Genomic DNA, 13,346 nt, shown 5'->3' on the forward strand with positions numbered 1-13,346 from the left:
ATCGGCTGTTATAGCAGCCCATACCATCACCATGAAGGGTGCTTGAGTTCTGGTGGCCAATCGAAGGTGCACATTTTCAGCTGACCTCTTTGGCAAGTAAACTCGACCATTTTGTTTGTTTACAAATTGCTGGACAGCGAATTCGGCAATTCACCACTTTCGATGCAACTCTTTAGCTCTTTTGAGTTTTTTTCTTTCTGTTGCGGTGTAAGTTCTTGCACTTTTTGCAATTTCAATGGCTTTATCCCGAGTTCATTTTTCATTATTTGTCGAATGAAATATTGCGAGATGTTCAGCTCAAGAACCATTTTTCAGCCACTGCGAAGCGGGTTTCGATGAAGTCTCCTCTTTTCTCTCCGAACCATTTCTTCTGATGTTGCTGTTTCTTCCGTCCACTTCCTTGACATATGACGGTAACGAGCGATGGTACGAGACACAAAAGATTTAATCACATTTAAATGCCGGAGTGCTCTAACGATCGCCACTTGTGGTTTTCCAGCCAAATATAAAGAATTCACACTATCACGAAAATTCTCACCAAAATGCTTTCGTACGCTTGTAAACATTATAATGAGCTGTTATTGGATAATTTTAATAGTTGTCGGACGAGTGGCTTAGAAATGACAGCAGTCTGAATTTGATTGCAGTTTTTCCATCTCACCCTCTAGATGGAAGATTGTTAAGGGTCCTCTATGAATCAAAAAATTGTCACAAATCTTCCATGGTCTTCTTAAGACTTCCTTTTGTTGATGTTGGTGCTTTCCTTTGTCTTTTACAGATAGAAATAAACAGCTATCCACAGTGGATTTTATGATTCTGCAAGGATTAAAAAAGTCTTTTTCAAATGCTATAAGACTACAAGGCCTTTAAAAGATCTACTACGCCTAGATGACCTTCTTCTACATCATCATCTTTTGATAGTTAACCTTTTATGATCCTTCTGTTCACAGAAGATCTTTTGCAGTGCCTATTTTTAGAACCCCGGCAGATTTAGTCTTTTTCCATGACGTTGGCTTTTCATTATTCGACCTTTAAAATGACAGGCATAAACACAACAGATCATTCTCATGCCACAAAATTGAAAATTCAGATTAAGATTTGAGGATTTCAAAATTATTGGCCACTTAGTGAAATGTGTGTTCTCTGTGCCATGAGGAATCACACAAAGTTTTCAATATTTTATGTTTTTTGTCTAGCATCTAAAATTATGTTGAAGACATTTCTATAAATAAAGATGTATTTTATCCACACATATACACACAATCACAAAAACAACAATTTTAAAAAATAAAATCATGAAAAACGTGCTGCAGAATGCCGACATGTTTCATTAAGAATCGAAAGACGATCAAAGTCGAATTGATTTAACGCTAAGATATTTTTTTTTTTTTTAAATATTGGACGTCGACCAATTTTTTGCCTAAGAGAATAGATCGGTTTAGATATATGTCTGTCTTTCCACAACGAATTTAAAAATATTCCTCTTTAGAGGTCAACTTGTGAACGCGATATTAACACATGTTGGAATTTTATTAGGGTTCCTTCAAGACAATAAACTCTTTTGACTTTTTTGAATAAAAAAAATAAAAACAAACATTACTGCTTTGAAAATATATAATGAAGTCTTAAAATCACTTCCCCGAGACCCCAAATACTATATGGTCTTAGGTCTTACGAAAGAAGGATATTGGAAATTTTTTATCCAAAACTTAGTTAGTTTCGCAAATAAACAAATCCCTATCTTTTCGAGCCAACAACGAACAATATTCAATGAAATTACAACAATTGTTGTTGTTTTTTGCCTTTACAACACACCGAAATGATAACGTCACGTTATCGTCACGTTGTTGGCACTTTACGGCCACAACGAAAAAGAATATATTTTCTTTTCGTTTCGATTCATTTGGCTGTCTCCGCGCGCATTTCTTGGCTTTTGTCGTTTTTTGTTTTTGTCGTTCTTAAAGGCCAATGTCATTTCTATGGTTACTTGGTTTTTTATTGTTGTTATTTTTTTTGGTAAATATTTGAAATTCATTCTAATTTCGTTTTTCAATTTTTTTTTTCAATGAAAATGTCCCCAAAATTAGAAAACACCAAACCGGCGCTTATTTCTGGCATTCTTTTGAAATTGTTTTCACTAATTGTTAAGCGAAAAGTTTACACAAGACTCCCGAAAAAAACGGAACAGCAAAACAATTAATTACATTTATAAACATTGTTATCGGAAGACGAGAATTTTTATATTGGCGTTGAGAATGTTTCGTAAGATTTGTTGTTTTTTAATGGTTTTTTTTAGGCTAATTGTAGTTGTTGTGTATTTTGCATTGCCATGCTACCATAAAATCTACAATTGTTTTTAATGTGCTACTTAAAAAATCTATTTTAATGCCAATTAATTTCCTTAATATTTGCTTATTTTCATAATTTCCTTATTCTAGTGGGCTTTTATTTACTTCAGCCTAAAAGTATGCTCTGAATTTTGTTTGATTTTGAAGGGAATGAATGAGAAAATCATTTACGGCACAAAGACATATTTGATTGCATTTCCAGTACAAAAGCAAGCGAGAAAAGCAAAATACATCCCTTAAAGGATTAAAAACAAAGGTAAATATTTTTTTAAAGGACAATCTATCAGCGTCGATTTAAAAAAAAAATATTTTCTTTTAAGGACTATAAAAAACAAAGAATTTTTTTAAAACATTTTTTCAAGTGCTATTCATCAACGTCGATTTAAAAACAATATTTTTAAGGACTATTAAAAACAGGAATCTTAAAAAAATATATTTAAAGTACAATTAAAAACAAGTATTTTTTAAAAAATAGTTTTCAAAGACAATCTTTCAACGTCGATTTATAAGAAAATAAGGACTTTTAAAAACGGAGATTTTTTAAAAATATTTTCTCAAGGACAATCTATCAACGTCAATTTAAAAAAAAAAAATATTTTTTAGGGACTATTAAAAACAGGATATTTTCGGACCATGAGTCAAATAAAAACAACAACAAATGAATTAAATTCTTATTCCCCAGAAGCATGTAAAAAATTGTTCGGTTTATTGTCCGATTGCGATGAAATTTTCCCAAACTCATAATAAAATTGCTGAAAATCCGACCAGATTCGGCCCCGCCCGACTTTAAGACTTTCTCTACTGGTCTTGGAATGGTGTATTTATTCCTTCGGGAATAGTATCAAATTTAAAAATAAGTTTAGATTTGTTCGAATTGGTCAGCTTTGGTACGAATTATGGCCTTCAAACGGCCAGTGAAACCATCACATGCTATTTTGGCCCATTCCCGGCGAAGCGCTTGCTTGAGGTGATCGACACTTTGGTATTTTTTAGTGCCAACCTTGCATTCCTAAATACTCCAGACACAATAATCCAACGGCTTCGTATCCGGAGATTTTGGTGGCCATTGTGCGCTGGAAATGAAGCGAGGAACCTCATTTTGTGACCATTCTTTGGTGGCGCGTGCTAAGTGCGAATGTGCAGAGTCCCGGTGGAATGTCCAAGTTCTGCGGCCAAAATGTTTGCGTGCCCAAGGCTTTAATACACCCTTCAGAATATTTTCGCGTTAATATTTGGCATTTATTGTGATGCCACGGTCGATTAATACGAGAGGAGAGCGACCATCGGCTGTTATGGCGGCCCACAACATCATCATGGCCGGCGCTTGAGTTCTGGTGGCCAACCGAAGGTGCACATTTTCAGCTGACCTCTTTGGCAAGTAAGCACGATCAGTGTGTGTGTTTACAAACTGCTGGGCAACGAATGTTTTCTCGTCGGAGAAAACCAAATTCGGCAGTTCACCACTTTCTGCCAAGCGAAACAAGTCTTTAGCTCTTTTGAGTCTATTTTCTTCCTGTTGCGGTGTAAGTTCTTGCACTTTTTGGAATTTCAATGGCTTTGCCCCGAGCACATTTTTCAATATTTGCCGAATGGAATGTTGCGATATGTTCAGCTCACGAGCCATTTTTCGGCCACTGCGACACGGGTTTCGATCAAGTTGGTTCTTTACTTCTCGAACGATTTCTGCTGATGTTGCTGTTTTCTTTCGTCCACTTCCTTGACAAATGTCGGGCTACGCTACCAGTATCACGGTAACGAGCGATGGTACGAGACACAGAAGATTTAATTCATATTCGACAAATGACGAGGGAAACTTAAATGCTGGAGTGCTCTAACGATAACCACTTGTGGTTTTCCAGCCAAATATAAAGAAATCACACGAATATTTTTTTTTTCTGGTAAATTGCCAAATGCTTTTGTACGCTTGTAAACAATGTATTGAGCTGTCACTGGCATAGGTTTAACAGCTGCCGGACGAGTGGCTTAGAAATGACAGCAGTCTAAAGTTGGTTTGCAGTTTTTTCATCTCACCTAGTATTTTGATGAATAGAATACCTTTAATAAGTCTTCTTATAAATCTTTACAGAAGAGGGGGCCTTTTCGGAAGTCTCCTATAGAAGATTTCACAGATTCCCTTTTGAAGAAGAAAATTTTCAGGTCTTCTGTATAGTTTTCTATAATTGAAATATTTCTCTCATTTTATAGGTTTTAATGGGTAGTATATCCATTAACTGCCTCATATAAATAGAAAACTTAACGGATTTCTTTGGATAGGAGTAGTGGATCTCCTAGGTAAAGGAGTTCGGTTCTCTATAGGTAGCCTATATTTAATATAATTCCAAAGCTTCCCTATTTATTGAATACTATCACAGATCATCTATATATGGAATACTTCCAACTCGTCCCCTTAACAAAGTTTCCTTTTTTACCGCCTTTTTGTATCACAAATGTACTTCACCTTCCCTCGTCGTAGATCCCTGTCATTTCATTATTACACACTTCATCATTTGTCGAGTTCCGGTTTATCATAATTCCCTCGAAAGAATTTTTCTGTCATTTGTTTACATATCGTAATCTCCCCTAAGTGAAGTGTTCATGTTCGTTAAATTACTTATTCATAATTACGAATGTGAGTGAATTACATTCTGTTGTATTTGGAATCATAACCCGGCGTCATATACCTCTACTCGACCGTAGTTGACGAAGAGAGGGAGAAAAAAAGCAAAAACCCCAAACATTTGACTCACTATCATGAGTTTTGTTCTCTGACATTACTATAACGGTAATATGAGTGACAATATGTTTATTTTTGTTTGTCTCGAACGTGTGACAGACACACAGACTAAATACGGAGGACAGTATTGGGGGGAAATATAGCAGGCCTTAGATATTTTTAAAAGCATCTACGTCGCATCCAATGAAATTCGAATGTTAATCTGAAAGAAGAAACATTTTTCTAATAGCATTATTATCTTAAAAAAAACCAGTAAGGAAAGCTCAAAAGTCGGGCGGGGCCGACTATATGATACCCTACACCACTATGCATATTTAGTAGAGATCTCGTAAAAAGGTTTATACAGGGCATTTCAGAGCTCTATGAGATATTTGGTACAAAATCAAAATCTATCTAATTCTATCGTGCATTTTACGAACTATAACTATCTGTGAACCGGGTTTCTCCAAATTTGACGTATTAGCTTCTAGACTGAATTCGGTCTTATGTACGAAAATTCAGGTGATTTGGGCTGATATTGACCATTTAGTGCACATTTAACCCGAAATCGGTTGAAGATATATATGGGAGCTATGTCCAAATCTGAACCGATTTCGATAAAATTTAAAACAGCTATTCATGTGCTCCATCTAATACCTGGTACCAAATATCACGGTTGTGGAGTGAATATTACGAATGTAAAGGTCTAAAACACTAAATCAGATGAAACATATATATGGTTGCTATATCTAAATCAGAACCGATTTTCACTAAATTTGATATACTTGCTTCTAGGCTGAATTTGGTCTGATGTACTAAAATTCAGTCCATTTGGACTTATATCGGCCATTTGGTGCACAATTAACCCGAAATCGGATGAAGATATATATGGGAGCTATATCCAAATCTGAACCGATTTCGATAAAATTACAAACAGCTATTTCTGGGCTGTATCTTATATTTGGTACCAAATATCATTCTTGTGGAGTGCATATTACGAATGTGAGAGGCTTAAACACCAAATCGGATAAAACATATATATGGTAGCTATAGCTGTCTCTGAACCGATTTTCTCCAAATTTGTTGTATTTGCTTTAAGGCTAATCTCGGTCACATATGCCAAAATTCGGGCCATTTGGGCTGATATTGGCCATTTGGTGGTCAATTAACCCGAAATCGGATGGAGATATATATGGGAGCTATATCCAAATCTGAACCGATTTCGATAAAATTTAAAACAGCTATATCTGTGCTCCATCTAATACCTGGTACCAAATATCACGGTTGTGGAGTGCATAGTAGGAATGTGAGGGACTTCAAGATCAAATCGGATGAAAGATATATATGGGAGCTATAGCTATATCTGAACCGATTTTCTCCAAATTTGATATACTTGCTTCTAGGCCGAACTCGGTTGGGTGTGCCAAAATTCAGGTAATTTGGACTGATAGTGGACATTTGGTGCACATTTGACCCGAAATCGGATGAAGATATATATGGGAGCTATATCTAAATTTGATCCGATTCTCACCAAATTCAATAGGGTTCGTCCTTGAGCCAAAAAAATATTGTTTGGAAAATTTCATCTCAATCGGATAATAAATGCGACCTGCATTTTGTTCACAAGAATACATGGACAGACGGACGGACGGACGGACGGACGGACAGACGGACTGACATGCATAAATCGACTCAGAAAGTGATTCTATGAAGGTTCTCAAAAGTAACTATGGGTCTATCTCGTTTCCTTCTCCATGTTACAAACAAATGCACAAAGACATAATACCCTTACCACTATGTGGTGTAGGGTATAAAAATTGGGAAATTATTTAATAACAGCCACTTTTTTATTTATTTATTAATGACGTGGTCATTTTAAGTCAAGAAATTATCTGAAATCCAAAGAAACTACTTTCATTTGTACGAGAATATTTTTCCTTATCATATTTATGATTTAATTTAGGGGAACAAATTTAGGATTTAGGGGGAAATCCTCCAATATTTCTTTGCTCATTTCTCTGACTGATGGCTAAGATATTTTGCTATGATATCGATCACAACTGTTAACATCTGTCTTATCAGCAAGATGGTTAATCATATAAATTGTTGTTACAACAAATAATAATAACAAATTGCTAATATCTAGCTTTGGCACATTAGGTTGTGTCGGTTTGATACCGAAAATGTATTTTCTGTTTCAATTAAAAAAAAAAAAACTTTTTTATACCCTCAGCCATATGGTGGCTAGAGAGGGAGAATATATATCATTAGATATGGCCAAACGTGCCTCATCGAAATAACGGTTTTAGACCATAGGTCTCTTTGGACCACATCCGATTCAGGACATTTGGAGTCGATCTAGCGATGTCCGTTCGTACGTACGTCTGTCTGGCTGGGTGGTGCGCACGATAATTAGCGAAGGGAGTATGCGATTTGGTCCAAACTTGGTACATCGTAATATTATTGTGAAACTTAGATCGAGTTCGGAGATGGACAATATCAGTCAACTCTTTTTGGTACCTCCCACACAAAAGGTCGAAATTTTCAAAAAAAAAAATTGCTGAACAAAAAGAGAAAGGATAACCCGATTCTGCTCCAACTTTGCAAATCCCAATATTTGCTTCAGTACTAGGTCAGGAAAATGGACAATATCGGTTCAATTCACCCAGTACTTCCCCCACAAAGGGTCAAGGATAATCCGATTATACTCCAACATTGCAAATCCTAATATTTGCATCAGTCCTAGGTCAGGTGCGAAAATCGACAGTGTCGGTCCACTCCATCAAGTACCTCCCCCGCAAAGGGTCAACATTTCGAATAATTTAAACTCTAATAAAATGTGTGGTGAGAGCCCAATTGTCTTCGCATTACACACATCACAATATTTTTATTAAACCAAGGTCTGGTGTGAAGATGGAATGTATCAGTCCACTCCTTTTGGTACCTCCCTCACAAAGGGTCAAAAGTTTGAATAAACACAGCGATTATAAAATCCGATATAAGCATCCGGTTTTTATTAAACCAAGGTCTGGTGGGAAGATGGAATGTATCAGTCCACTCCTTCTGGGAGCTCCCTCTCAAAGGGCCAAAAGTTTGAATAACCGCAACGATTATAAAATCCGAAAAAAGCACCCGGTTCTCTTCATATTTCATACTTCTTGATATTTTGTATTCTGATATTGATTTTTGTATTCGGAAAAAACTGATTTTGAGAAGGGACATAAACCTTAAATTTAATCTTAGTTCTTGCAAACAAATCCATCTATATTTGAAATTCATATCGTTCTATGTTAGCATACTTTTAGGCGCTGTCTTTCCAATGGTTGGCAGTGAACTAGCAATTTGGGCATATATAAGCCCATAACATATATCCGAATACATTAGCTTGAAGTACATGCAGGTCCGTTACACCCTAATGTTCACACATTAATCTTTCCTCACGCCCCCTCCTCCCTCTCACTATCATGAAATCTCACATTAAAAAAAAAAAACAAACGAAAAAGGGAGCAAAAGTTAACAACAACAAATGGCACAGGAAAAAATCGCACACACGCACAACAACAACTTCTTATTATTCTCCAAAACCCCAAAGAAAAACTTGAAATCAGCTCAGAATACGGTGTCAAAACGGATGAGTTTTGTTGCTGTTTCTTTTTGGAGTATCATCATCAACAACAATAAAAGTATTTGTTTTTCTCTTCTTATTGTTGTTGCTGGTGGAACATTTTTGTCTATGTTGTTCCTCCTGGGTCTAGCAATGGATTTCAAATGTTGTTGCTGATATTGGGATGCCTCTCTCTTTCTTCACCCCCATACTGCTCCAGCAGCAGATGGGGAGGGCGAATTACTCATATGAGCTGCAACGATGTAGTGAAATAAAATAGGAATTTATTTATTTTGTTCTATTTTGCTGTTATTGTCGTTGTTGTTGTCATGAGTCTGTCTAACAGCGACTACAAACGACTAGTCGGTGTTAAGTTCTCAAAGTCGCCACCACGATACGAAAAGCCAGTCACCCATCCCATTAACTAGCGGCGAATCAACGTGGTGGCTAATTGCCGTAAATTTTTGTTGTCTGCTTTTTATTTTTGTTCTCCATTCGGTTTATTGGTGTTACAAATTTAATGTTCCTTAAAAATTAAATAAATAAACAAAAAAAAAAAAAAAATGTAATCGAAAATGTACAATGTAAAATTGTAGCGAACAATTTAGAACTATATTTGTGTAAATAAAATGAAGTGTTGCAAATTTTTCTCTTGGAAAATTGTTAATTGTAAAGTGTTAGTTATTTGAAAATAAAAAAAAAAAACAATCTAAACCTTTTCGAAACATGAAACGTAATGTTCCAAAACTGAGCCAGGTAGGCCGTGCCTATTCTGAGCTTTCACCCCTGAATCCTTCAACATCGTCTGCAGCTGCTTCAGCCCCATCAGTGCCAGCCGGCTCTCAAGGTCAAGGACATCGTGACTCCATCAGCGGCTATGGCAGCATCTTTACTTTTGGATTTCTTCGCAGTTCCTTTTCCAAGTCGGGTAGTTCTTTGCAGGTATGATTCTTATATAAGAAGAGAGCTTCTTCGCAATCGGCCTTCTATAAATTAATTACCTAAAAAGTCAGGGTTCCTGTGAAGTAAACGATTTTCTAGGGGTCTTGTCCCTAGGCATTTACTTGGGAAAACAATTAAATATCTTTAGAAGCGTATCTACCTATACAGGATGAGATAACAAAACAAACTGTAACAAAATCAAACGCCATAATTTTTATTTTTTTTTAATTTTATTCAATGAAAGCAAAAAATATCGGAAAAAGCATCAAATTTTAGAATACGTTTAGATTTGTTCGAATTGTTCGTCTTTGGCACGAATTATGGCCTAAAAACGGCCAATGAAACCATCACACGCTGCACGAAAGTTGCTCTGCGGTATTTTGACTCATTCCCGGCGAAGCGCTTGCTTGAGGTGATCAACACTTTGGTATTTTTAGTGCCAACCTTGCTTTCCAAAATACTCCAGGCACAATAGTTCAACAGATTGGTATCCAGCGATTTTGGTGGCCATTGTGCGCTGGAAATGAAGCGAGGAACCTCATTTTGTAATCATTCTTGAGTGGCACGTGCTGAGTCCTGTTGGAATGTTCAAGGTCTGCGACCGGAATATTTTCGCGGTAATATTCGGCATTTATTCTGATACCACGGTCGATTAATACGAGCGGTGAGCGACCATCGGCTGTTATGGCGGCCCATACCATCACCATGGACGGCGCTTGAGTTCTGGTGACCAACCGAAGGTGCACATTTCCCGTTGACCTCTTTGGCAAGTAAACACGATCATTTTGTTTGTTTACAAACTGCTGGACAACGAATGTTTTCTTATCGGAGAAAACCAAATTCGGCAGTTCACCACTTCCGGCCAAGCGAAGCAACTCTTTAGCTCTTTTCAGTCTATTTTCTGTCTGTTGCGTTGTAAGTTCTTGCACTTTTTGGAAATTCAATGGCTTTACCCCGAACTATTTTTTTAATATTTACCGAATGGAATATTGCGATATGTTCAGCTCACGAGCCTTTTTTCGTCCACTTCGACGCGGGTGTCGATCAAGTAGCTTCATTACTTTCCGAACCATTTCTGCTGATGTTGCTCTTCCGTCCACTTCCTTGACGTCGGACTACGCTACCAGTATCACGGTAACGAGCGATGGTACGAGACACAAAAGATTTATTCACATTTAAATATTGGAGTGCTCTAGCGATAGCCCCTGGTCGTTTACCAGCCGAATATAATGAAATCACACTAGCACGCTTGAATTCCGCCGCGAATAACTTTTTTCTGGAAAATTCTCACCAAAATGATTTTGTACTCTTGTAAACAATATAATGAGCTGTCACTGGAATAATTTCAAATGCTGTCGGACGAGTGGCTTAGAAATGACAGCAGTCTGAAGTTGGTTGCAGTTTTCTTCATCTTACCCTGTAAGAGGTTTTGTAGTTTGTGGGAGATTTCTTAAAAAGTCTTCGGTCAGTGAAAAAGTCAATAGAAGGCATATTAGCAATGGAAGACTCTTAGAACTGCAGTATATTTATAAAAATTCATCGGAATATTGAAGTAATCAAAGAAAGCCCATCGGAGCAACTCCCTCGTTTGGTAATGTTAATGTGGAAATGTTTATTTTCGTCAGCTTAAAGATCTCTCCTAGAAGCTTTTTTTGCAGGAGATATCTAAGAGGTGTTTAATAGAATCCTTGAAGGGACCTAAAGAAGATTCGTTCATCTATAGAAGGGCTCTGGAAGATACTTTGATTATGGGAGACCTAAAGGCGGTCCTTGCTCTACAGATTTTCAGGCTATAGAAAACCTCAAGGAGATTGCCTATCTCTAAAAGACCTACAAGACTATCGGCGTATAGAAGACCTAAAGAAGGTCGTTTATCTATGGAAGCCCTCTAGAAGATTTGTTGGCTATAGAAAACATTTGGGAAGCTCAAAGAGGCCCTCATGAAGATCTTCTGGCAATGAAAGACATCTAGGAGGTTGTCGGGTTACAGAAGTTCAAAAAAACGTTCATTTATTTACAGAAAACCTCTAAAATGTCCTTTATATATGGAACCACCCTAAGGTATCCACTTGGAAAACTTCTGGAGAGAGATCATTCGTCTATAAAAGGAGAGCCAATCTTCTGACTACAGAAGTCCGATAGAGGGTCGTTCATCTGCAGAAGTCTTATACAAAGTCCTTCGTCTGCATCAGTCCTCTAGAAAGTCTTCCGGTTATAGGAGACCTCTGGAAGGCAGACTGTTTTAAAATACAACAAGAAGATCTTGCAGTTATATGAGACCATTGACACTCATTTATCTACTGAAGACCTATAAAAGGTAGTTCGTCTTAAGAAGCCCTCCAGAAGCACTTGGCATTATAGAATATCCAAGAAGGGCAATTCATTTTCAGAAGTTTCCCAGAACGACCGTAGACGGTCGACGTTTTATAAAAGGTCTCTTGAAGGTACAGAAGAACTTTAAAAGATAATTCATTTACAGAAGCCGCCTAGAAAATTGTCTGACTTTAGAAGACCTCTTTAGGTTATGGGAAACCAAAAGAGAGTGATTCAAGTTCAGAAAAACTGTAGAAGGTCGTCTGGTTATGGAAGACCCCAGAACGGTCTTTAATCAACTGAATATCTTTCAAAGGTCGTCCATCAACAGAAACGTTTGGAAAATCTTCTGGCTAGAGAAAACCTCTAGAAGGTCGTCGGTCTATAAAAGGTCTTTGGAAGGTACTGAATGCCTCTAAAAGGTAAAGTCTTCTGTCTTTAGCAGACATCTAGAAGTGAAAATTCTTTAAACAAATCACCGTTTGGAGTTTTGAAGGTCCCTGAAAAGTATTTTTAAAAAAAAATCACGTTTGAGGCTTTAATAGTCCTTGAAAAGTATTTTTAAAAAATCCAAGTTTGGGACTTTGTTAGGCCTTGAATAAAATGTTTAAAAACCCACGGTTTGGACCCCAATGCTCCTTAAAAATTCACGTTTGGGACTTTTACAGTCCTTGAAAAATATTTTTAAAAAATCCTCGTTTGAGAAACATTTATTATTTGAAATATTTGTAAAAAGTTTTAAAAGTCCCTGAAAATTATTTTTAACATGTCCTTGGTTTAAACTTTAATACTCCTTGAAAATTATTTTTTAAAAAAATCCTCGTTTTATGCTTTAATGCTCCCTAAAAATCCTTTTTTAAAAAATCCACGGTTTGTACTTAGAATCTTGAAGATCTCTAGAAAGCATTTTCGCTATAGAAGACCTCTTAAAGCTTTGTTGTCCATAAAAGACCTAAAAAAAAGTCTTCTTTCTATAAACCACCTCTTGAATGACTTGAAAACCTAATGGAAAGTCTTTTATTTGCAGGAGAATTCTGAATAATTTTTCTTTCTATAAGAAGAAGACTTGTGGGATTTTGGGAAGCCTTGATTGTAGAGAAGGCCTCTGAAAGAGAGAGAAGTCCTCTGGACATTTTCTACAAGGATTTATTAAAAGGGGATTTTAAGCCCAATAAAGGAGGCTTTAGAAGAACAACCCCTGTAAGAATATCTTTTTTTCTATGTTAGATGCCTTCGAACACTCATTTCTGCAGAAGGTATCTAGAAGGTCTTAATTCGAAAAATGATCGTATTACCCTAAAATATGTTTTTCATTCGTGAACTTTTTGAGGTATCCTGATGGTGAAGACATTCTAAAGATCTTCTCTAGCCAGAATGCTATGTGGTTTTTTTTGTGAAAGATTTCTTATTTTCGCTCTTAGTCTCT

The 13,346-nt window shown here is 36.6% G+C and overlaps 1 protein-coding gene across 9 annotated transcripts in view; it reads left to right on the forward strand.

Moving 5' to 3' along the window:
* Positions 1-13,346, forward strand: part of LOC101893237 (kinase D-interacting substrate of 220 kDa) — a 97,265-nt gene that overhangs the window by 13,934 nt on the left and 69,985 nt on the right. The window contains exon 1 of one of the 9 annotated variants that reach the window (XM_059125724.1): positions 9,017-9,607. The exons of 6 other annotated variants lie outside the window; for them this stretch is intronic. In XM_059125724.1, the coding sequence (XP_058981707.1) occupies positions 9,392-9,607 (216 nt within the window). In that variant the 5' untranslated portion in view covers positions 9,017-9,391. Of the gene's footprint in view, positions 1-9,016; positions 9,608-13,346 lie in introns of those variants that run through there. 2 more of the 9 variants (XM_005176327.4, XM_005176331.4) reach the window with 2 other exon arrangements.

This window comes from Musca domestica, unplaced genomic scaffold (genome assembly GCF_030504385.1).
Source record: "Musca domestica strain aabys unplaced genomic scaffold, Musca_domestica.polishedcontigs.V.1.1 35, whole genome shotgun sequence".
NCBI lineage: Eukaryota > Metazoa > Arthropoda > Insecta > Diptera > Muscidae > Musca > Musca domestica.